At 43.7% G+C, this 25,493-nt stretch overlaps 1 protein-coding gene across 6 annotated transcripts; it reads left to right on the top strand.

The window, feature by feature from the left end:
- Positions 1-928: 928 nt before the first annotated feature.
- Positions 929-21,586, top strand: LOC101712273 (phospholipase A and acyltransferase 3). Of its 6 annotated transcripts, XM_087205196.1 has the most exons (6): positions 1,168-1,298; positions 11,679-11,759; positions 13,491-13,593; positions 15,763-15,818; positions 16,557-16,825; positions 21,329-21,586. In XM_087205196.1, the coding sequence occupies exons 4-6, from the start codon at positions 15,794-15,796 to the stop codon at positions 21,428-21,430; spliced, it is 396 nt and encodes a 131-aa protein (XP_087061322.1). In that variant the 5' UTR covers positions 1,168-1,298; positions 11,679-11,759; positions 13,491-13,593; positions 15,763-15,793; the 3' UTR covers positions 21,431-21,586. The 6 variants fall into 6 exon arrangements, with proteins under 6 accessions (XP_004852630.1, XP_004852631.1, XP_021120364.1 ...); XM_004852573.3 differs by lacking the exons at positions 11,679-11,759; positions 15,763-15,818 and adding an exon at positions 929-1,047 and having other exon boundaries at positions 1,221-1,298; XM_004852574.3 differs by lacking the exons at positions 11,679-11,759; positions 15,763-15,818 and adding an exon at positions 1,047-1,079 and having other exon boundaries at positions 1,221-1,298.
- The last annotated feature ends 3,907 nt before the right edge of the window (positions 21,587-25,493 follow it).

Raw genomic sequence — 25,493 nt, 5'->3', positions numbered from 1 at the left:
CTCGTGTCATTTTTTCTTTGGGGAATAATACATGCTTACATCACACCATTTTACAGGTGAGCAAACAGGCTCAGAGAGGGAATCATACCATGGGTCCTAGAACTAGTAAGGAACAGAGCTATGATTTGGCCTAAGCATCGTGACTCCAAGACTCAGTGTTGGCATTGAGTGGCAGGAATATAGAGCTGAACAAGAACTGGTTCTCATTTTAGGGACTGAGGGCCCAGTACAGAGCAAGGGCCTGTGTTTGGTTATTCCTCCTGTCCATTTATTTATGGAATGCTTACTGTGTGTTAGATTTTTTGAAGGCTTTGGGGATGTCCCATGGTTTAAGTCCCACAGTTTAAAGTACTTTCTACTTAGACCCTTCCTTGCCTTTTAAAATTTTATTTTATTTTTGAGATAGGATCTCGCTATGTAGTTGAGGCTGGCCTTGAACTATGTAGCCCAGGCTGGCTGCGAAATCCAGGCGATCCTCCTATCTTCAGCCTCCCACTTGCTGGGATCTCAGGCCTGTGCCACAGCACCAGCCAAGAGTTCTTAAATACTGCATGCTGACAGCAGAGGCAGGGGCGCCTCAGGCAGAGGAGGGCGTGGGAGAGGCGGACAGGGGAGCTGGAGGCATCCAGCTGTCCTCAGAGGTGGGGGCAACGGGCATCAGCCAGTGACACAGGAGGGACGGGTCGACCTCGCCCTGACCTGGACTCTGCGGGCATTAAACCAGGCCCCATTGGGGCGGCCGCCGGCCTGACTCCCTAGTGCGCTGGGGGTGTGGAGCGGTTCTTTCTGGCAAAGGTGAGACGCTTTGGGATGCCTCTCCGGGTCCCCAATGGCTTCCTGGGAGATGGAATTCAAGCGGTACCCGAGTAAACAGGTCAGGGGAGCCAGCCGCTCTGCCTCCCCGCTTCACGGTGAAGGGGGCGTGGCCAAGCGGGTGTGGCGTGGTCCTGGCGGGGCGGAGCCCGGCGGGGCGGAGCCCAGCGGGGGCAAGTGTGGAGCAGCAGCCTCCAGCAGAAACCGGCCTCAAACGCGTAGCTGTTGTTTCCGGTGAGCCATCCTTGCTACCCTGCAGGGAATGGGTCCGTTCAAGGCCAAGGGCAGGGCCAGGAGGGGGCGGACAAGAACCTTGGAGGCAGTTGGGGTTGTTCCAGAAGGGATCAGAGTCCTGGGGACGGTGTTCTGTCAATGACAAAATGAACTTCTGCTCCTTCTGCCTTCAGGCATTTGCGCCGCTGTTAGAGCGAAGTCGATACTGACCGGGAGAGTCCACACCTCGAGAGGAGATGCGCGCGCCCATTGTAAGTGCGGGGTGGAGGGCGGGATCGTGTTTTCCAGTGACTCGTCTGGGAGACCGACTTACTTGCAGGGAGGGACTTGCTGACGTGAGCACCACCCTTCCGTAGGCTACTGGGCATCAGGTGTCTGAGGAGCGTCAGGTGTCTCCGCGCTGTGCCTTGTTGGGCAGGTCTGGAGGCTGTGCTGCCCGAGGAAATCGAGGCCCGAAGCGGAGAGCTCTCTGCGCCGAGCCCGGGTGCGGTCAAACCGCCGCACCTGACGGGCTGCGGGGCCCAGGAGCTACCCTGCCCCACACTCCCAGCTTTGGTTTTTCCTCTTTCTAATCTGTGAGGCTTGGCAGATCCTCCCTCATCCATGTAGGACCTTAGCAGAGTGGCTGAGACCCACCTGGGGTTGAATTCCCACAGAGCACCCCACTGAGACTTTGATCAATTTAAAACTCACTTTCTTCCTCAGAGTGAAGATTTTATCACTTAAAACTTAGGAAGTGCTCAGAACAGCGTGGCATACGTTTTGAGGGCCCAGCCCAGGCAAAGGGCTTGCGCGGTGCCTGGCGCTGGGGCGTACTTGGCGTAGTTGATACCCACAGTATTCACTTTTTATTCTTTTCATCTCCCTGACGTTATTTTCAGTAGTAGTCTAGAAATGAATAGTGATAACTGACCAGAAAAGAAATGCAGACAATGAACATTTTCTTTTATTGAACTTCATATATATAATCATGTAAAAAAGTAATGGGAAATTAAACGTGTTATTACAAAAACAGGAAAAAGTAATGGGTTAACTGGTTAATGGATATTTGAAAAAAAAAGGAAAATATTCTTACAGGTAGCTTGGTCACAGTAATGAATAATTATAATGCTACAAATTGTGTTTTGGAAACTTCTGGAAAAACCCTGACTTTGTCAAAAGTTGATCTTTGTGTATTCATGCTCAGTATTCAATAGAGCTTGATTCGTTAATCCATCTTTGTTCACAGTTGATTAAAGAACACTTTTATTAATTTTAATTTGGAAATTTCGTTCACAGGAAACAGTTTACTCGATGAATTAGGAAAATCCTTAAACATCAGGACTAGTTTGGCAGGGATTCATAAAAGTCTTATTCATAATAAATTCCAGAAATTATAAATTACCTGTGCTTTTAAAAAAAACCTGTGGTTTATTTTTTTATTTTTTGGTACCTGGGATTGAACTCGGGACCTTGCGCTTGTAAGGCAGGCGGCGGCACCACTGAGCTAAATCCCCAGTCCTTGTGATTTTATTTTTATTAAAAATTATTTTGACAAAAAAAACAATAAAAAGTTTTAGGGCTGGGGATTTAGCTTAGTGGTTCTGGTGCCTGCCTTGAAACTGCAAGGTCCAGAGTTCGATCCCTGGTACTAAAAAAAAAATTTTTTTTTTGACCACAGTTTTATTATATTGTCCAGGCTGAACTTGAATTTCTGGGCTCAAGCAATCCTTCTGTCTCGGCCTGTTGGGCATCTGGAACTATAGGTGTGTACCACCACATCTGGCTTCTAGTGGCTTTTAAATATCTCCACATTTAAAGCATTTTCAGTAAAACTCTAAGCCAGAAAATGCGTCATACATTTTTATTTTACTCGACAAAATTCCCCAACTTAGAATTTCTTCATCTATGAAAATCAGGGAAGATGGATGAATGATTGTGAAATTTGACATTTATTTCATCCATTGCTCTAGACCAAGAATCTAGTTCTTGGTCACTGTTTAGTTTCTCTGACACTAGGAGACCAGACTGTTTTGTTTTCTGTTTAAACTCAGGGAAATGTAGGGCCACAGGGTTTGACATCATAAAATGTGTATAAAGTGAGCTTGAATCATGCTGAGCTATTAGGAACAGACATTCCAACAGATGCATGTGGCTGAGTCTGTGTGACTCCGGAGCTGACTGTGTAGCTGTTACTCCATTTAACTTCCATACAGAAGACAAACGTTAAAAAAGAACAAGAAACTAAAATGTGCTAATTGGAGGCATATATGTGTATATATATTAACAGAAATTTTTTTTCCAATGGTGACTCCTCTCCTCTCTCTGGGTGGACATAACTGGTCACTCTTCCTTTGTTCCCAACCCAACAATTATAGTTGTTCCATAAAAAGGGCTATGGCTGTGGAGGCAGCAGCAAGTTGCCCTGGGGAGTCAGGGGAAGCATTGAGGAGTGGAGATGCTGACATTGAGACTTATTTTTGTGTGGGGTTGGGGATTGGACCCAGGGATTCATGCATGGGAGCCAAGCACTCTTCCACTGAGCTACACCCCTGTCTTGAGGGATGAGTAGAATTTGCTGGGTGAACAGCCCTAGAGTGCTCTGATGCAGAGGCAAGGCTCACCCTGTGGAGCAGAGCTGGTACCTGACATAAGTGCCTTTGTGTGGATTAGTTACTCATGAAGAATTGGCCTTTTTTTTTTAACAAGGAAGGAAAATTAACATTTGTGTTATACCTAATATGGGCCACTAATTGTGCCAGATGTCTTACATAAATTTAATTAAATTGACACTATTCTATAGGGAAAATAGTATTATTATTCACTTTGTACATGTGGAGACAGTGCTCGGGGAGGTTAAATAACTTCCTCAGTCTCACAGAGGTACAGGCAGGACATCAGTGTGGGTCTCCAGGCCTCAAAGCCATGGGGTTTTCAACGCACCATGTCTAGCAAGGGCACATTTGAGGAACTATTCTGTTGTCCATGTGTTGAATGGACCACCCTGCCGCAGTTTCCATGTTTGCAGATTTAATTCCAAAAAAGACACACTTTACTCTGTTTCACTCTCCCATAACCCTGAATACCCGAACCACTGCCCACTGTATCATTAGATTTTGGGTTCAGGCAGACCTGCAGTGGATTCCTCACCCTGCTTCTGGGGCCTCTGAGACCGGGGACAAGTTAATTCCCATTTCTGGGCTCGGTTTTCTGGTCTATTCAATGGGACTCCATGGGACATATGAAAGCCCCATTGTGCTTGGTGGTGAGGAGCGGGAGTTCTGGGCAGTTCTGGTCCATGAAGGGTTGAGTAATAGGCCTGTGGTTTAGCATTTGAGAGCCTGGGAGGCCAGTGAGTTTTGCTTCCTTTTCCCATGATGCCTGTGACCTTTGGGATCCTGAGACTGCACCTGGTGCCTCCTGGAGCTGCCACTCTCTTCCCAGCTGGCAAAGAGACTTGGGCACAGGACAGGAAGGGAAAGGGTAATATGTCAGGCTGCTCTTCTTTATCCCACCTCCACCTTCGCTTTAGATCCGAGGCTGGGATGTCTGGGCCTTCCGGCTTCTTTGTGTCTCCTGCACCCACCTAGCCTGTGGCTAGGGTTTTTTTTTAACTATCTTGTCTATTCAGGTGGTTTTACAGTGTTCATCTTCATCATCTCCAGCATTCCTTATACAAAACCTGCTGAACAGGTATTGACAGTTCTGTTTAACCAGAAAGCTCAGAGATGTTAAGTGATTCCTGAAAGTTACAAAGCAACAGAGGGTTCAGCTTAGGTCCTTGAGGGTGGCCTGGGCTCTTCTTCTTGGTACACAGCCTCAGAGAAATTGACACACAGCTCTTCATGGATTTTTTTCTTTTCCTAAAACCTTGCTATGGAAACTCCTGACTCCCTGCTGGCAAGTGCGTGGTCAGCAATCCAGATTTGACTGATGTATCACAGTCTTCTCACATTTCCCCTAGGGTTTCAAAAGTGAAAGAGGCACAGTTAGAGAGCATGTGATTTCTCAGAACAAGGACAAAAACAGTTTCAGTCTGAGTTTCATAATCTCCCAGTGTCTCCAGGAGCCATCTGCGACCTGTCCTGATAAAAAAGAATTGGGACCAAGGATTTAGCTCAGTGGCACCGAGCCTGCCTCACAAGCGAAAGGTCCTGAGTTCGATCCCTGGTACCCCCCCCAAAATTAACAGTACCACCAGGCATGATGGCAGCAGAAACTATTTACTAAACGATTCCTGTGTGCTGAGTGCTTTGTAGCTGTTGACTTATTTGGTCCTTAGGATAATCAGCTTCATGTTACAGCTGAGCAAACTGGGTAAACTTGCAACAGGGCTATACAGTCAGTAAGCAGCTGAGCCTGGGTTTGAACACAGCCCTGAATGTAACCACCATGCTGTCTGTGAAAAGTAAATCCATCTTGATTGAAAAATAGAGGAATCATGCTCACTTTCCTACTTTCTTTATTTTTGTACTCCTGAAATGTTTCATAAAAAATCAAATCCTGCAAGCCCTGGTGAGACAGATGGGGTGTGAATGGATCAGAATGCGGCCTGAAATGACCTTGAGTGAAAGAAAAACACTTTCTGTTCTGTTTCAACCTTTGAGTTGAAAATGGTTCTGAAAGTGCTCTCCCTTCCTTTCCCAGTCGAGCACAGTGCCCAGGGCTAGGGATGTGGACTGAATCTAAGCTGCAGGGCTGAGTGGAGGTCATTCTGCAGGGACTACAACTGAAGGGGGCTGAAATCTGCCATAGGGAGGGGGCTGTCTCCTCCTTCCTGCAGGGATGGGGGAACTGGTATGATTCACATTGTAACTTTGCCACTTTCTGGTGACCTCATCTCCCCCAGCCTCAGTTTCCCCACTTGTGAAATGAAGCATGTGCACCCATCTCAGCCTAACTTTTCATCTGATTCCTTTGTGGGTTTCACTCTGGCCTGCACAGTAGAATCGCCTGGGAACTTTAAAAAAATACTGGACGGGATGGGAATTTAGCTCAGTGGTGCCACCACTTGCCTCGAAAGCGCAAGGTCCCGAGTTCAATCCCTGGTACCAAAAAACAAAAAAACAAAAAACTGGCCTTAGGATCCACCCCTGGGGTTTTGCCCTGGTCATACTCCAAGAGCACCCCGAGATTCCCACTCAGCCTAGTGCTTTCCTATTTGGAGCTCTCTGCCTTACCTTTTTCTCCTTGATGTTCCTGCTCACTTGTTTCATAGACCCCCGTAAAGGCCACTTCTCCACTGATTGCAGTGCAGTGTAGCATTTAGACATCCTGAGATCTGGGTTCAAATTCTGTCATACCACGTCTAGTTTGCCTTCATCTTTCAAGACTCCAATAAATATTTCAGCCTCTGAGTCTTCTATGCTATCTTTAATTTTTCTCCTTCAATTTTTCTTAAACCCATTTGAGCCAGGCTTTTGCCTCTAACTCCCAGTAGGACCTGTATTCATAAAGGTCACAGACAATCCTTATCCGAGACCATGCTCCTGAGCCAGGCTGGGGTATGCGGTTGCCCCCTTGCCTCTCTGCTGGGAGCCTAGCAGACATTGCGGCCCATCCTGCCCGGGCCTGAGCATGCTGTCCTCAGTTTGCTCCTCTGCAGCCAGCCTCATCCCAGCCTCCTTGTTGCTGTGGCCAGAAAACTTGGGGCCATCTGATGCCTTTTTCCTTCACACCCCTCCTAATTCCATTAGGAAAACCTGTGGCTAAACCTTCACAGTGGATCTGGCACCTGCCACTTCTCATTACTGCCTGCTTCCAGTATGTCTAAACCATCAGCATCTCCTGCCCTGGACTCTTTACAGGTCTCCTACTTCCTTCATGCATTCTCTTCCCAGTGTAGCACCCAGGGGAACCTTTTAAAAACCTGTGTTGGGTCAGGTGTCTCTTGTGTTCTACACTTTATAGTGGCTCCCATCAGAGTCAAGGTCAAAGGCCTTGGAGCAACTGGCAGGTGCTGCACAGCTTGCCTCCCCCACTGGCCTCCTTGTTGTTCATAGACACATCCCACCTGGGGCCTTTGCTGGCCTGTGCCCTGTGCTGGGCTGTCTTGGACACACAGGTTCATGCCCCTGCAGTGCGGCCTCCCTGGACCCGATATCCTGTTTAACATTGCACCCTCCCCTCCCCATCTGCACACAAGCCCCAACATGTCTGACTTTGTTTTGTTTGGAAGCCTTTATAATATTCTAGATGATTTACTTACTCAATTGTTTTTTTAAATTCAATTTTTTATTAGTACATGTTTGCAGTACATAGTGATTACATTTATTGTGGGGAGTTTGTATGTGTACATCACATATCTTAGTTCTTTTTTTTTTATTCCCTTCCCCTCTCATCCCTCCCTGTTCCCTCCAACTCTTGTTCCCCTTCTCATTTGCAAAATCTCTGTTTCCATTTTTTTTCAAGGGAAGGCAGAAAGGCAGGGATCTTTGCTTTGTTCCTAGATACAGCCCCAGTGTCCAGGATGCTTCCTGGCTCTTAGCTCAGTGAGTAACTGTTGGGTGAAGGAGCAAATGAATGATTTCCTTGACCCTCCAGAGAAGTGGGTATCCACAAAGGCAAGAGACTCTTAGAGGGTATCACTGGCCATTCACGTAGCTGGGGTGCAAGGAGGAGATTTGTTAAAAATGCAGGGTGATTGTGCACATCAGCAACCCCTAGTCCTGCAGTTTGTGCTGGGAAACCACAGCTGGGGATGAGGGCTGGGGCCTTGGGGTTGGTCGCAATCTAGCGTGCTCCGGAGCATACAGTGAGAGCACGTCACACTCCTGTCCTCTGCCTTTTGTCCCTGTCTTAGATTCAGTGCTTGAGCTCTTAAATTACTTAAATAAACAACAACAACAACAACAACAACAGAATTTAAAGATATGATACAATAGAAATGAATAGATGGACATATTTGTGGTAAAGCAAATGTAGCATTGGGTCTATAGAAACTAATTTAAAAACTACTTTCAATTTTGTTTGAAAATTCAAATTAGATGTTTGAAGATATTTTATAATAACATGTTAGAAAGCATGCTATGAACTTGAAAATGTAGGAGAAAATTTTGGAAAATATAGGAAAATGGAAGCAAAATTATAAGAACTATCCTAAGCTTCAGCCAGGGAAGAAGTCCATTAGTATGTTGGTATGTATCTTTCTTCTTTTTAAATTTTTGTGGTACTTACTAATTAAATGTGAGGCAAGTTTTCTACCATTGAGCCAGAATACTTTCAAATCTGTTTTTGTTTTGTATACTTTCTTTTTTGTATGAAGTGATTGGATAGGTTGCCCAAAATTGAACACACTGGTTTTTATCAAGATTTAGTTTTCATTTTTTGATTCTAAAACGAATACATGCTTATTTAAACACTTTTTTTTTTTGGTACCGGGGATCGAACACGGGTCCTTGCGCTTGTGCAACAGGTGGCGAAACCACTGAGCTAAATCCCTGGCCCTAAACATTTTTTTTAGAAACTAGAAAATAGATAAAAAGAAAACTAATGCCCCTAATTGGGAGATAGTTCCATGAGGTTTTGATAACAGATTATATCTACATTTTCCAACTAAAACACTGCAATTCATCAATATGAGGGTGTTTTTCTCATTTAAAAATCTTTTAAAATATTTTTATTAAAGTAATTTATACTTAAAAATTCAAACAATCAAATCATATAGCATAAAATATAAAACTCCCTGAATCTCAACTACTTTTTTTTTTTTTTTGGTACTGGGGATCGAACTCAGGACCTTGTGCTTGCGAGGCAGGTGCTAGAACCACTGAGCTAAATCCCCAGCCCTCAACTACTTTTTATGCAATAAAAGTTTGGTGTATTTCCTTAGATCATATAGTGTACAGTACATTTTAATTATAAATGTATAAAAATGTTTTTAAGTAGAAAGGGAATAATAACATCTTTCAACTTGCTTTTTTCCAGTTACTTCTATGTCTGCTCACATAAATACCTTGCTCTCTCTGATGGCCGTATGTATGCCGGGCTATAAAATAATTTATTTAACTGCTTCTAATTGAGGTTGTTTGGGTTGTTTTCCTATATGAATTTGAAGGGCAGAAATTGTTCCTCAACTTGCTTACTAAGGAAAATGGCTGTTCTCCAGCTTTTTGTAACTCTGCTTTTGTGGAGGAGATAAAGGCTTTTTGTTCTGAAATCCCGTGGACACAGAGTCTCGCTTTGCCATTGTCGTCCATGTGCTTCGTAGGAGAGTCTTACTGAGGGGCTTGGGGTCCCCTGGCCCTTCCCTGGAGGAGGCAGCCCTGTTGGCTGGGTCTAGAAGGGGTGCTCTGCTCATTTGGATCTTTCGCAGAACCACCTGATAATACTAAACAGCTGGATTCCCAGGATCACCATGAGTCCTTTTATAACTGGGTTTGGCATACTTGCTTTGTAAAGGGCCCTATGGTAGACATTTGGGTTTTTTTTTTTTTTTTTGGTACCGGGCATCAAACTCGGGTCCTTGCGCTTGCGCAGCAGGCAGTGAAACCACTGGGCTAAATCCCCGGCCCGACATTTTGGGTTTTGCAGGCTATGCCATTACTATTAGAACTCTTCAACCCTGCTGTTGTGGAAAGCAGCCATAGATATAATGTAAGTGTGTGAACATGGCTGTGTTCCAATAAAACTTTTTGGACACTGAAATTTGAATTTCATATACAGTAATTTTCATGTTATGAAATATTCTTCTTTTTGGACTTTTGCTCTTAGCTGTTTAAAAAAGTACTAAAACCATTCTGAGCTTGCAGGTGGGCCATTCAGAAATAGGCAGAGGTCCAAATCTGGCTCAGAAACTGTAGTTTTAAAATCTTAAAGTTGAGCATGTGAGTTTTTGTGTTCTTTTTGATTCAGCTGAGTTGGCATATGTGTGTCATTAAGTAACTAATTTTCTAGTTGGATCTTAGTGATTGGAGCTTAGTGGTAGTGGATCTTTTCCAGTTGAATCTTTTTTTTTTTTTTTTTTTGGTACTGGGGATTGAACTCAGGTCCTTGCACTTGCGCTTGAGCTTGCGCAGCAGGCAGCAAAACCACTGAGCTAAATCCCCGGCCCCCAGTTGAGTCTTTATTGATCCTCACTGGTTCAGCTAGACCCCCTCTCCTGTGCGTATTTATGTCTTTGTTCCTTTTAAGTTTTTTTTTTTTTTTTTTTGGTACCAGGGATCGAACTCGGGTCCTTGCGCTTGCATAGCAGGCGGCAAAACCACTGAGCTAAATCCCCAGCCCCTTTGTTCCTTTTAGTCATCATTTCTTCCTTCCATCTCCTAGTGGCTACTGTCCTAATGTGTTCAACATGTGTGCTTTAGATTGCATGTTTCTTTTCTTGTCATTATTACTTCTTAAAAATTATTTTTTCAGGTATGATTCTTACAAGATGTATAGTGGAGGATTATATATTGTATCTTTAATTTATACAAATGTTATTTTGTTAGAGCTCACCCTCACTTTCCCACTCAGCACTATTTTAAAGACTGTCTGGGACCTGAGGGTGAGGCTCACTGGTAGAGCATATGCTTGTATATATGAGGTCCTTGATTCAACCTCTAGGACCCTTAGCCCCCACAAAAAAAAGACCATCTATGTTGCCATGCGAACATCCTTGCTTCTGGGCTCTATTGGTGAGTCCTCTCCTTTTTACTTCATGAATATTTGAGAATATCTATCTTTTGCACTTACAAGGAAAAGGTCACCTGACTGACTATTAAAAAAATTGCAACTTTTTTCTTTCAAATTATATTTAAGTTTTTGCTGTGCTGGGGATTGAGCCCAGGACTTTGTATGTGCTAGGCAAGTGCTCTTCTACTGAGCCACACCCCTAGCCCTAGATACTCATTTAAAATTAAAAAAAAAAAAATTTTAGTTAAGTAAAAAATTTCTTTAAAAATTAATGTCTAATTTATCCTATTTAATGTCTGGGTCTTTGTTTTGATAAACACAACTGCAGAAGCATCAGCACCATCGAGTATGGAGCAGCACAGCAAGCTTAACCGCCCCATCTCCCCTCGTGCTGTTTTCGTGTCACTCCCTCTCCTCCCTGGCCCCTGAAGACTGCCGTCCATTTCCTGTCCTATATTTATACCTTTTCCGCAATGATATATAAATGGAACCATACACTATATAGATTTTTGGTTCTAGATTTTTCCACTGTTCCTCTATAGAGAACTAAGTAGTTTTTCCACCTGAACTATTATGATATTTTAAATTACTTTTGTCATTGTAATAAGATTTTTCCTTTTTCTTTTTTTATGCCGGAATGTGAGTCTCCTTTCATCATCAATCCTTGTCCAGAATAAAGTGAATTCCTGGGTCTCTGTACTTCCTGCCCTTTCCCTCTTGACAGCATATTACTGATGTTCACTTTTCCAGACTGCAGCCTCTCAGGGTTGGGTCTCTGCCTTCTCATTATGTCCATGTGTATTTGGAGAAATCTCCTTAGTTAGATTTTCCTTTGGGGATGCCAGAAGACCCCCTAATTTTGACCAAACAATTAGTTCCCCTTTTCTGTTCTGGGAAACAAACAGGAATGGGATTCATTAATTGTGACCATTGTTCTGAAATAGGTCCCCTCCACCCCCACCACCCAGTGCTGTGGATTGAACCCAGGGCCTTCACACTGAGCTACATCCCCAACCCTTTTTATTTTTTATTTCCAGACAGAGTCTTGCTGAGTTGCCCAGGCTGGCCTTGAACTTGGAATTCTCTTACCTCAGCTTCCCACAGTGGTGGGATAACAGGTGTGCACCACCATGCGTGGCCATGAAAGACGTTCTGAATAAGAACTAGGCACCCTCTCTTTGGAAGAAAAAGCATAGTGCAAGAAGAGAACATGATTTAAGTGTAAAAGACCCGTGAAAAGATTTTTTTCCACCATATATGATGCATGTTAACTGTTTTAATGTTTCCGTGCAGTAATAACTAAATCGCCATGGACCCTGCTTCATAGACATTGTAGAGTTGAGATCAGCAGCTCTCGCTGCCTGGCAGTTTTACCCTACAGGAGGCTGTGAAGGGTGGGTCCTCACCACCCCCATCCTTGAGGGGTCTCTCAGGAGGCCCACCAAGCTTGGGATGGGATGTGGCAAAGACCTGCGCCTAGGTGTTTGCCTAGGAGCAAGTGGGCCAGAACCCCCACCCCACATCTTTATTGTGCTGAGCAGGACACCCCTCCCCCAGAACGCAGCACAGGGTCTGACACTGGGGCGTCAGCAGTGTTCAAAGGATGTGATCTTGAATCTCTCTGGTTTTCTCAAACCCTGCTTCCTGCTCCCCTAACAGAGTCTCACTTCCACATACACATATACACTCATGCATGCTGTCACACACAGCCTCATGCTCTCCTATGCACTCCCACACACCTGTCTCTCATGCACACTCACGTTCTTAGGCTTAGCAGCTGTGAGCAGATTATTGCCAGAGACTGAGCAATTCTCTGTCAGGCTCAGGCCAGATTGGGGTGCCTGTGGCCACCCTGCAGACTCGGCAGCCTTGGGTGGCAGCTCTAGTCAAGTCACCACAGGGGTTCTGCTGAAGGACAGTGTGTGGCCAAGACACTGGGCTGGGAATCAGTTTGCCCGGCTTGCTCACGAGCTGTGTAGCTTTTTTTTTTTTTTCCATTAAGTTTATTGGTACATTTTAGGTATACAATACAGTTACATTCATCATTGGGAGCTTGCACCTGTACATGATGTATCTTGGTTCTTATTTTCTCTCCATTCCCCTGCCCTCCCTTCAACCCTTCCACTCCTCCCTGTTTACAAAGACTTTGTTTCCATTTTTTCCTTTTCTCATATTTTTTCCTTTCCCTTCTTTTCTTTTCCCTACCCCTTTAGACCTTTTCTTCCTATTTCACATTATCAATTATACATTTTGATCTTCATTCACACTTTCAGTTTCTCACACTAGAGAAACTATTTGGTATTTACACGTGTGTCCTATTTATTTCACTTAAGAGAATGGCCTCAATGTGCATCCATTTAGCTATAAATGTCTCTAGTTTCTCATTCTTTGTATGAGCCGTGTAGCTTTTGCAAAGTCTCTCACATCTCTGAGACTTGAGTTCCTCATCCATAGGCACAGCTCCTAATAGTGCCTATCTCATAGGGTGGGGGTATGGATTTAATGAGCCATGCTTGGAAAATATGCAGCAGTGGGCCTTGGTTGGAGTAAGAGGCCAGTAGTAGTATTCTTAGAAGAGTGTCAATAAGCCAGAGACTCCAGCTATGAAGAAACATTTCAAGTTTGCCCTTTGTTATTTGTAAAAGTTTTTTTGTGGGGGGTGGGGTGGGGGGAGAGCATGGTCTCTGCAGGCCCGGAGCACAGACTTGTGGGGCAGACAAGCATCAGACTGGCAGGGCAGGGATTGGTTGAGCTGATTGCTGGGCCGCTGATTGCACCTTCCTAACCAAGCCAGCCTCTGCTTCTGAGGCCTTGGGCTGTGTGTTAACAGTCCTGTTCTTGTTTTGCAGCCAGAGCCCAAGCCTGGAGACCTGATTGAGATTTTCCGCCCTTTCTACAGACACTGGGCCATCTATGTTGGTGATGGATATGTGGTCCACCTGGCCCCCCCAAGTAAGGGTGTCGGGGCTGGGAAGCTGGGGTGGGGAAGTGTTACAGTAGCCCCAACTTTCTCCTTGATCTCCGACTGGTGGTTTGTTCTTGAGTGGCACAAAAAGGCAGTTTTGTGTGGAACAATGGTAGTCAAACTGTGCTCCTTGGAACCCCTATGGTTTTGTACACAACACATTCCCCTCTTTTTAGTATATGTGCTGCCGAAGTGAGCACAACACATTTCCCTCTTAAGCATAAGGGTCCTAGAAAGAGCACAGGGGCTTGGGCAGACTTGGCTATGAATCCAGTTCCTACTTTAGCTTTCTCTTCTCTCTTCCTCTCCCTTTCTCTACCCCTTCCCTCCCTTCCCTGTCCACCCTCCCTTTCTCCTCCCCCCCATTTCTTTCTTTCTTTGACACAGAGTTTCACTGTGTAGCCCAGGCTAGCTTTGATTTTGTGATCTTCCTGCCTCAGCCTCCAGAGTGCTGGGATTATGGGTGTACCACTGTGCCCACTTTAGCCTTGGTTTCTTTATTTGTAAACAGAGGCTAAGAATACTTAATTTGGAGAATTGTTGTGAAATTTCCCTACCCCTTTCCTTAAACTTTTTATTTACATTGGAGTATAACTTAAAGTATGCAAATATAGTAAAATGTACACTGAGTTTTAAAACATCTATCCCTGTGACAATGTCCCAGACCAAGATCCAGAACATTTCACTACCCCAGAAGACCCTGATTGCTGCCCCAGACCCTCATCCCCCACCCAAGCAACCCTGTTCCAGCTTCTAATGCCATGGAAAAGATTCGCCTGTTCTAGAACCTCATGGAAGAAGAGTCACACAGCCTGTGCCCTTTTATATCTGGTTTCTTTCACTAGACATTCTGCCTGCAAGAGTAATTTGTACTGTCAGGAGTAGCATTGTTCTGAGTTTTTCATTGCTGTGTATTTCCTGTGTGACTATACCACAATTTGTTGGCCATTCTTACATACTGGTTTCAGTTTTGGGCTGCTAAGAATAGAGCTGCTGACCTCCCTTTGTACTTACAGAGATGTCACAGGTAACCAGAGTAGATGGCATCCTCTCCACCCCCTAGTAACAAAACCACCAGGCTTTGCATCCACATAATTTATCTCTTCTGTTAAAATACAAAAAACACCCTGCCCTAACTTTAAAAACTGGCACCTAACTTGTGGGCCCAGTACTGGGTCCTGGTACTCCCTTCAGCACGTATATGTCTTGAATTCCCTTTTGGCTTCTGTATTGTCATGTTCTCCCTGCTGACTAGAAACACTGGTAATATCTTCTGTTGATAAAACACCACAGCACAGGCCAGTCACGAGCTCCCCACTCCCCACACTGTCTTCAGAACCCCGGAGGTTCTCTTTTGTGCTCCTACAGTGCAGCCCCTATCAAGGCTAACAAAACACTTTCTACATCCTGACAAAGCCCAGGCCAGCATTCTGGTCACTGCCTACTTGGCTCTTTACAGCATTTGATATGAGCGACCCTCTCTGTTTTCACCTAGCACCTTCCTTCCTCTCCTGCATGGGTCCTTCCTTCTTGGTATCCTGTGTGTTCCCCTGCTCCCCTTCCACTTCCCTAATCCTATTAGTGTCTCAATGGGTCCTTTGGCTTTGAATATCTTCTGTTTATCAGTGTCTCCTGAGCCCATACCTGCAGCCTCTGACTTGTATCACTTTTTAAAAAAATCTTTAATTTTTATTGGTACATGTTTACAGAACCTAATGATCACATTCCTTTTGTGAAGTTGGTGTATGTACATAACACATCTGAATTTTGTTTTCATTTCCCTACACTCCCTTTTCTCTCCCCTCCCTCCATCTCTTGGTTACCTTCCCCTTTTCAAAAGACTTATCTTCCTATTTTTTTTTTTTTTGGTACCAGGGATCGAATTTGGGACCTTGGGCTTTTGAGGCAGGCGTGGTGCCACTGAGCTAAATCCCCAGCCTCTTCCTATTTTCTGTTATCTTTTATTTTTATTTTGGGTTTCTCATACAAGAGAAAACATGGTATTTAAGTTTGTGTGTCTGATTTATTTCACTTAACATTGTGGTCTCAGGTACATCCATTTTTCTACAGATGACTCATTTACCCTTCTTTATGGCAGAGTAGTACTCCATTGTATATAAATACCACATATTCTTTATCTTTTCATCTGTTGATAGATATACGGGCTGCTTTCAAGATTTAGCTATTATGAACTGTGCTTCTATAAACACAGGTATGCATGTATTCCTATAATATGTATCTCCACTGGCTTTTCTCTTCTGTGTGGAATGAGATTCTAGTTGACATAGAAATAACACTCTCTGAACTATGGGTAGTGGAACCTCGAGTGGTGTATCTTCTGCTTGCCTCTCTGGACCTCATCTTTTGCTTCTTTCATCTGAGGTCTCTAAACTTCATCCGCATTGGCCTTGTAGCTGCCTTTACAGGCTGCCATGTTCTTTCTTCTGAGGTTTTTGGCTTTGCTGTTCTTCCTGCTTGGCATGAGCTTCCTTAGCTCTTAGCACAGTCACCATCCAAGTCTCAATGCAGATGCCCTTTTCTGGGATAGCCTTTCTACCCTGAGCTCCTAGGTCAGTTCCTTTAGTCTTCTGCACAGAGTTTTTCAGTACTGGAAGGTACCTTATTTGTGTATTTGCTCATCATCAGTGTCCTCTTATTGGAGTGTGAGCCCCTCAAGGGCAGGCCTGTTGTCCTATTCATACCACTGTCTCCAGCACCTTGGATGCAGTAGGGCCTTGGTGTTGATTGCACTGAGCAGGTGTAATTGGTGGAGCCCAGAGACTACAAGTGCCACCAAGGCTTCAGGGCCACCCAGCCATGTGTATGACCCTTCCATATCTTGCTCATGCTCTGTGTTTGGTGCCAAGGGTGGATGCCCAGCTGGGGGCCTGTTTTGAGTCCCTGTGGCCTACCTGGGGCCAGTTCCTGTGTCCTCTTTGTGTATGCACAGGTGAAGTCGCGGGAGCTGGCGCGGCCAGCATCATGTCTGCCCTGACTGACAAGGCTGTCGTGAAGAAGGAGCTGCTGTATGATGTGGCCGGGAGTGACAAGTACCAGGTCAACAACAAACATGATGACAAGTACTCACCGCTGCCTCCCAGCAAAATCATCCAGCGGGCAGAGGAGCTGGTGGGGCAAGAGGTGCTCTACAAGCTGACCAGTGAGAACTGTGAGCACTTTGTGAACGAGTTGCGATATGGAGTTCCCCGCAGTGACCAGGTTTGTCCCCAGCCTATCTCGTTCCCCAGGAGCCAGACAACTCCCCCAGCTGACAGTCACTGGGCATCAGTGTGAATGGAAATAGAGGGGTGAACGAAATACAGAGATGTGATCCCTGTGCTCAAGGGTGTCACAGTCAGGCTGGGGAGACAGGCAAGCTGCCGATGCAGATCAGTGCAGTTATGGAGGTGATGGCCAAGGAAGAGAGTCACAGCCATGATAGTCAGGCCTGTTGCTGAGTCCTTCCTGGCCATCCACCGCCAGATGACCCCTGTTAGCCTGGAATCAGGTTTTATGATTCCCACTTTACAGATGGTGAAACTGAGCCTCCCAGGCCTTATGTAACTTGTCTGTGGCCATTCATTCATTCAGCAAATATCTGTTGAGTTTCCAGAGCTGTACCTATCTTTCCCTAGGAGGTGAGTGCAGCTGTGCTCATGAGTGGCAGAGGCAGTTTGAAGCGCATGTTTGTCTGATCAGCCCCACTGGTCTCACAAACAGCATTGTTCTCAGACCTTCTGAAGCCCAAGAGGCAATCCAGGAGACTCTAAAATACAGTTTTGTTTACTTGGTCTGATTTTGCTCACACTTCATTGAATTTCTTTGACTACTGCCAGTTCTGTCTCACTTCTCTTGCCTTTCTGCTATTTCCCCATCTTTTGTTGCAAGTAGGGTGGGGGAACATTGAAAGAATTTTTTAATAATTTTTTTTTGTACTGGGGATTGAAATCAGGACCTTGCTTGCCAGGCAGGCCCTGTGCCACTGAGCTACATCCCCAGCCCTAAAATTTTTTTTAAAGATGAAATCTTTCTGTGTTGCTTAGACTAGCCTCAAACTAGAAATCCTCCTGCCCCACCCTCCAGAGTAGCTAGATTATAGGATGTGGGCCATCATGCCCAGCTTTATGTGGCTGTTAGAAAGAATATTTTTTTTCCCTTCAATGATGAGGTTAGGATCTGTCAGGTTGTTCATTTTTAATTTTTAGTTTTTGAGATCCAGTCTGTTTTTCCTTGGCCACTGTGATGGTCAAGATCATGGGCTCCTGGAGTTAGGCAGACCTGGGCTGGATCTGGGCCCCGCATTTTGCCAGCTGTATGACCTTGGAGATTTAGTCTTTGTCCTCAAACTTGGTCATGTACAAATGATAGCTGATCTTGGAGGGTTTCCACGTGAAACTTTAGGTCAAGTAGTCCTTCAAAGCAAGACCAGTTCAGTACAGAGCTGACTCAGAAAATGAGCTTGATAAGTTAGAGTAGAAATACTTGTGCTTGCCCTTGTCTTGTTCTTTTTGCTTGGTTCACTCAGTGCTTTGTCCACTGACCTCTCTGGGGCACAGTGACTTGGATGGGGAGGCTTTCACCAACACCACCTGCAGGGATCAGCCTCAGTTTCCCTCACACTGCTGACAACCACCTGTACTTACTCCACTGACCCCTATTTTGGTTAGTTGGTTCTGCTTCCTGTCTATGATGAGATATTAGACCTCATTCTAAAGGCTATCTTATTTTTTCTCAATCAATTGGATTATTATTGTTCATCAGTTATTTATATAGAAGACTTTCAAGGGAGTTTAATATAAAAATTGAGTAGTACATATCTAACTAGGGAAGGAAAGGACAATATTGTCAGTGGTTGGTGAAGACTCCTGGAATTTCTGGGTCATGATCGGACTATAGCTTCCCTGAGAAGTGACAAAAGCCCCCTTTGGGAAAGTCAGAGGGCAGGACCATGAGAAGAACTTCATGAGTACCTGGACACTGCAGGTGAAAAACAATGCAGTGGATCAAGGGACCTGGGGAGGGGTAACCTCCGCAGATAATGGCCTTTGAAACACTGTTTCCTGACCTGGGGATGTAGCTCAGTGGTAGAGCACTTGCCTAGCACTGTGAGGCCCTGGGTTCCATTCCCAGCATCACAAACAAATGAAAAACCAAACCAAACCATTTATCTCCTGAGTCACACTTGATGTGGGCTGGCTGTTACTTTACCAGCATCCTAAACATTCTTTTCTTTTCCTTTCTCTCCTGCATTAATGTTTTTATTCTCTGTAGTTCACATCTTTCCTTTTCTTGGTTCACTCAGTTAGGGACTACTTTCTTTAAAATTTACTGAGAAATGATGCATTTGAAAAAGACTCCCCAAGCCTGAAAATGATATGAGGCTGAGTATAGAATTCTAAATTGGAAATAATTTTTTTTTTAGAATGTTGAAGGCTTTGCTTCACTGTGCATGCGTGTGTGTGCGTGCGTGTGTGTGTGTGTCTAAAACAATTTGGAGATGGAACCCAAGGCCTCATACATGCTAGCCAAACACTCAGCTGAGCTGCATTCCCACTCCCCTTTTAGTTAGTTAGTTTTTTTGATACAAGGACTTACTACATTGCCCAGACTGGCCTCAAACTTGAGATTCTCCTGCCTCCTGAGTAGCTAGGATTACAGTAATTTTCTTTCACAGTGTTCTGATTTTGGACCTGTTATGCACACTGGGTTGCCCATTTCCACCATCAGAATTCCTGTAACATTAGTACAGTGGTTAAACTGAATTTAATAAGCTGTGCAACAAGAAAATTATCAATGGCATCTGAAGGTAGCACCAATCTTGGACATATTGTTTTTCCTAAAAAGTTTGCACTATTAGGACTAAGTAGATGCCACTTTCTTGTATTTAAGTATGCTCTTTGTGTATAAAGTATGATCACAAACAATGAGGTTATTGTTGTTTTCCTTGTCAAAGTATCCTTTGTATGAACAGACTACATCAGCATGTGATTTCACTCTGTGAGGTTCTGTAAAGAACTAGGGCCATATTGTTCCTCTTCCATTGTCTGCAGAACATTTCTTCCACCCTGACAGAGTTTAGCAAGGAAAATAGTGGATACAAGAGAGTTTTGCAGGCTCTCTAGCAAGGTAAACCAGCAGAACCATGGCTGCCACAAAACTGTGTCTAATAACCTTTTTGAGGAAATTTAAAGACTGATTATCAGTCAAACCTCCAACCAAAGAAGAGCGAAAATGAAGAAAGAAGTGAGATCCAGAAGATGAGCTAGAAGTACAGGAGGAAGTAGGAGGGGATAGGGGCAGGGATTTGTTAACTTTTGAGTTTCACTGTGATATTGTCACAGTGTGGGCTATTGGAGAGTTCCCTGTACTGGTGCCTTTTGTTTGTACTCGGGCCGGTCAGATTCCCAGAAAAATCTTCCAGAGTTTTGTATGGAAGGTGAAGTTCTGGGGCCTATGAGGGACAGGAGATCTGAGAGTCTCGTACTTAGTATGTTCACAGTCTCTCAATTCCTTGTTTATAGTATGACATAACTTCATTGTTCCTCTAGATTTCTAGGCCCCCAAATCCTGTTTTACCATCTCCAGCTTTCCAGAGAATGAACTTTGAGATTTCTGGTGGGGTGAGCGGGGGTTCATGGACCTGGCTAAAGCTCTCTCTCCTGTCCCACTTCCAGGTACCTGGAAGAGGGGGTGGTTTCCAGAAACTTTCTGTGTGATTCTTTTAGAGGTTTCTGTTGTTTCATTAGAGTTGGTCCTCAGCTTTTCCCAGTGATGCCTCAGGATTCTGTGTCCTTGTGGAATTATGCCTAAAACAAATCTTTTATTTTTTATTTATTTATTTTTGGCGGTACTGGTGATTGAACCTTAGGCATTGTACATGCCAGGCAACTGCTTACCAATGGGCTATACTTCCAGTCCAAACAAATGTCTTACTTTATTTTAGTTAGGTTTTAGGAGGGAGTGAACTTTGACATATGTTCAATTTCTACCTTAAAATTTGCCCTTACTTTTACAATACTTTTTTTTTCTGCTACAAGCAAAAGAAGTCAGATTCTACATCCTGATAACTTTATGTGTAACATCTCTACTGTTAATAGTTGAGTCATTTATTTAAGAATACAAAGAGAGCACCTTCATACCTGGCAGGACCAGGCCCTGACGATACGCTGATATGGTGAGGCCTTTGCTCTCATGGATATTGTGTTTTTTTTTGAGTTGTAAATAATTCCTCCCTGACTTCACACTTTCTTCCAGAGATCCCCATTGGCCAGCTAGGATCTTGACCATCCTGGCATAATCTCTCTGTTCTTTCCACAGTCAGCCTCTGAGGATTTAAATAGGCAGAGGATGAATTGGGTTTCCCATCTTTGGGTCTGTATAAATTCCAGGCCAGCTGGCTCCACCCACTGATTCTTTCCCCATTGACTCTTCTCCTCTACTCTTTCCTACCAATAATGGTTGACTTTTTTTTTTTTTTAACATATTTGTTTTCTTTATTTGTTTTGTTTTGTTTTGTGGTACCGGGGATCAAACTCGGGTCCTTGCGCTTGTGCAGCAGGCAGCGAAACCACTGAGCTAAATCCCTGGCCATGGTTGACTTTTGAGTTTGGCCAGGGGAGGCCAAGGGGCATGTGAGACTCCCATTGCTAAATGGCCCTGTTGAATTACAGCCTGACCTCAGATTCCTGACATAGAGGCTGACTCAGCCCTTCTCTTTTGCAGGTCAGAGATGTCGTCATGGCGGCAGGCATTGCAGGAGTGGGCTTGGCAGCTGTGAGCCTCATTGGAGTCATGTTCTCAAGAAACAAGAAACAAAAGCAATAAACTGGAAAGACTCTTCTGTCAGGAATGACTATACATTAAGAGGGGGTCTTGTTTTGCTAGAGTTTGGGGTTTGGTTTGTGAAGTTAATTCTGTTTTATAATGAGGTTTATTTTCAGAATAAAGCATAATAAAAAAGGGTTTTCTTGGTGAAATGCAGCACAGACTGGCTCGGTCCTGGTGAGGCCCTTGGATGATTTTCTCTTTCTCTTTCCCTTTTGTGTTCTTTGCATCACAGCAAACAGAGTCCACCTCCAGTGATCTCAACTGCAGGGTGTTTCAGGTTGTTAGGATACATGTGGAGCGGCAAGATAGTCCTGCTAGACACAAACAGAAGTCAGCTAGCTAGGGCTCTTGGCCTGGAATTTGATCCAGCATGACACCTAAGCCTCAGGAGCTGGAGTCCATAGGTGTCGAGTAAAGTTAAAATAAAAATCCTCTGCCACAGGCAATTCAGGATGTGCTCTCACCAGTCTTCCTAAAACCCCCTTATTTCCCTTTTCTCTCCACCTCTTTCCTCTGCCTTATCTTTTCTACCTCCCTCCTCAGTACTCTGGCTTCCTCACTGGTTCTGGTTGCCCACCCCCAACTCTCTGATCCCTCATTCTCACCTGCTCCTTTCTTCCCAACTCAGCTCAGGGTCACCTTCCCGTCTCTATCAGAATTGAGCAAAAGAACCCTAGGCTGATTGGCAACAATACTGCTAGATAAATTATGAATCAAAGAAGAAAACATAGGGCTGGGGATTTAGCTCAGGGGCACTGCGCCTGCCTTGAAAGCACAAGGTCCTGAGTTCGATCCCCGGTACCAAAAGAAAACATAATGGAACTTAAATAATATTTAGAACTAAATAGTAACAGAAAACTAGGTATCAATGTTTCAACCATATGGCAAAAGAAATGCTCAGAAAGAAATTTGTAACATAAATCCTTACTTAAGAGAAAAAATGCAAATTAATGAGTTTACCATGCAATTTAAGAAGATACTGCATAAAAAAGGAAGAAAGAAAAAGATGAGCAAAGTTAAATGAAGCAAATAGATGCATGAAAGAGGATGCACAAGTTATTTTAGGAATAAAATGGGGGCCATACCTACAGATGCTAAGGAGATCAAACAAACAGCAAATAATAAATAACTTTATAACAGGAAATTGGAAAATTTTGATGGAGTTGATACATTTCAAAACAGAATTAAGAATAAAAAACACCATCCTATAAAAATTCAAGGAATTAAATAAGTAGTTAAAAGTTTTCATGCAAAGAAATGGGATGCTTGGATGGTTTTATAGGCGAATTTTACCAAACATTCAAACAACAGAGGAGTGAGACTTCTATGGAAAAAATAGTGAAAAAGAATTTATAAGTAGAAGAGGTATATTATTCATGGATAGGAAGCCTCTGTTTCATATATATGTCAGTTTTTCTTCCAGATTCATCTATAGATTGAATGATTCCAAGCCAAATCCTAACAGTCTTTCCTGGAATTGGCATAGATTTTGAAATGTATATGGAGAAGTAAAGGGTTTAGTCACTTCACTGACAAGGAACACTGGGGAGGAAGACTTATTTTTTTAAAATACATATTAAGGCTTCTTAGAAATTGTTATTGCGATCAAGATAGTACATCTTTTTGGTGCAGCAAGAAAGAGTTAAAAGTGACCAATGGAATTGAGTAGAATCTTCAGACCTAGAAAATAATGAAACCTTAATTTACAGTAGAGGTAGTGCATACATCAGTGGGAACGAATGAACTGTTCAGGGACTGGCAAACATTTTTGTAAGGAATAAACAGTGAATAGTTTAAGCTGTATGGACCTCTGTCAGTAGAGCTACTCAGTTCTGTTGGGGTTGTGTGAAACTAGCCACAGACAATACTGAACAAGTGATCATGGCTGTGTTCTAATAAAGCCTTATATACATGGAATTTTACATTATTTTCATGGGTCATGAATTATTAATTTCCCTTTCATGTTTTCAGTCACTGAAAATGCAAGAATCATTTCTAGCTAGTAGGCTTTACAAAAACAAGTGGAGAGCTAGATTTGACTTAATAGGCCATAGTTGGTTGATTTCCAATCAAAAAATAATATTCAAACAACTGCAAAGCCATTTGATCATTACATTGCCCAGCAAGTCAATGTGGGGAGGGTTTTTGTTTTTGTTTTTGAGACAGGGTCTCCGTATGTAGCTCAGGGTGGCCTTGAACACTATGTACTTATTCCAGGTAGTCCTCCTGCCTCAGCCTCCCAAGTGCTGGGATTACAGGCATGTGCCACCTTGCCTGGCTGGGGAGGATTATATGAAAGGGAAAAATGTAAAAGTTTTGGAAGCAAATACAAGAGGGTATTGCTATGTTCTTGCTGTAGTTCATAAGCACTCAAAAAAGATAAAAAGTAAAGAGGTAAATTTGATTACATTAAATATGAACATCTACTGTCAAAACACACCATAAAGCAAATGAAAAGTCAGACAACCCTGGGAAAGATCTGTAACCCAACTGTTAATAACTCATGTAAATTGATAAGAAAAATGCAATTCAGTAAAAAAGTGGACATATATATTAAAGGACCTTTCACATGGAGCATAAATATAAGAGTCCAATAAACCTGTGACAAAGTGGAACATTTCATAAGTAATTATGGAAATGTGAATTAAAACCCAGTAAGATTCAAGGCATGCTGCTGAAGGGAAGCTTAATTTTGCATTCTTTCAGTAATAAAGCTGAAGGTTATACCCAGACTATCACGAAAGAAAAAATGCCTTGTTTTCCCTCTACTCTCACACTGCAATCAACACAGAAAACTTCTGTGACCTCAAAAGGCATGGAAGATTTCTCCCCGCCAGCCAGCAAGCAAGCAGTTCTGCAGCAGACACCAGCTGATGTCCTTGACTCCAGTTCTGTCTACTTGGAGATGGCGTCAGATTGCACAGATTGACCGTACAATCTTGGACACTTCCCCCTGTCTCTAGGTGCTCATCGTGAGTCCCGGGTGGTTTTACCTGTGCATCTGAACAACAGGCTGTACATCGGGGTTCCCACAATCTGCCTTCAGGTTTGATTAATTTGCTCGAGCCGCTCATAGAACTCAGGAAAACGTGTTTTCTGGTTTATTATAGAGGAAATTACAAAGGTTATGGCACAGGGCGAGGTGTGTGGGAAGAGGCACAAGCTCCCGTACCTTCTCTGGGCATGCCACCCTCCAGGGACCTCCACGTGTTCAACTATTTAGAAGCTCTCCGAATTCTGCTTTTTTGGGTTTTTATGGAGACCTTGTTGCACATGCATGATTGCTAATCAACTGGGTGGGAAAACTCAGCAAGATCTGTCTGTTCAGATTCTTTTGGAGCTGTCTGCAATATCCCTCCCTTCAGGGAATGGGCAACACCTCTGGAATACAGAGGGTCTTATGACCTACTGTCAGGTAAGGTAGGTCAGAGATACGAGCCAGGAACTGTCGATGAAAACCAAAAACTATGTACCAGGATATAACCTGGCCACCCTGGTTTGTAACCCTTTAGTGAGTGACAGCTTCAATGTAGTGGAACATAAAATTTCAAAAATAAAATGATTGTGAACAGAATTTATCAGCATGTATCTCATTTAGTATGGGTAAGTTTTTGGTTTTTTTTTTTTTGGTACTGGGGATCGAACTCAGGACCTTGCTCTTGCAAGGAAGTCACAGTGTCATTGAGCTAAATCCCTGGCCTGGGTAAGTTTTTATAATAAGGCTTTTGGAGCCGGGGATTTAGCTCAGTGGTTTTGCCGCCTGCTGCGCAAGCGCAAGAACCCGAGTTCGATCCCTGGTAGCAAAAAAAGAAAAAAGAAAAAAAAATATATGTATATATATATAATAAGGCTTTTGTTTTATTTATATACTTCATTATACATCTCTATATACATATCCAGAATGCCTTATAAAATATATTTCTTGCTATTTCAGTCAAAACAATTTTAAAGCATTTGCTTAGGGAAAAGCCCGTGCAGGTACACTAGGAGACTTGTGGGTACCCCGGACACTCTCATCAGTAATGGTGACACACCAAGTACACCCCAATGTCTGTTGACA

The sequence above is a fragment of the Heterocephalus glaber genome, unplaced genomic scaffold, assembly GCF_053883595.1.
Source record: "Heterocephalus glaber isolate CG9 unplaced genomic scaffold, H.glaber_assembly_v1.0 deba00000594, whole genome shotgun sequence".
NCBI lineage: Eukaryota > Metazoa > Chordata > Mammalia > Rodentia > Bathyergidae > Heterocephalus > Heterocephalus glaber.
Note: the sequence above shows the minus strand (reverse complement) of the source record. Positions and strands in the feature narration are given on the sequence as shown.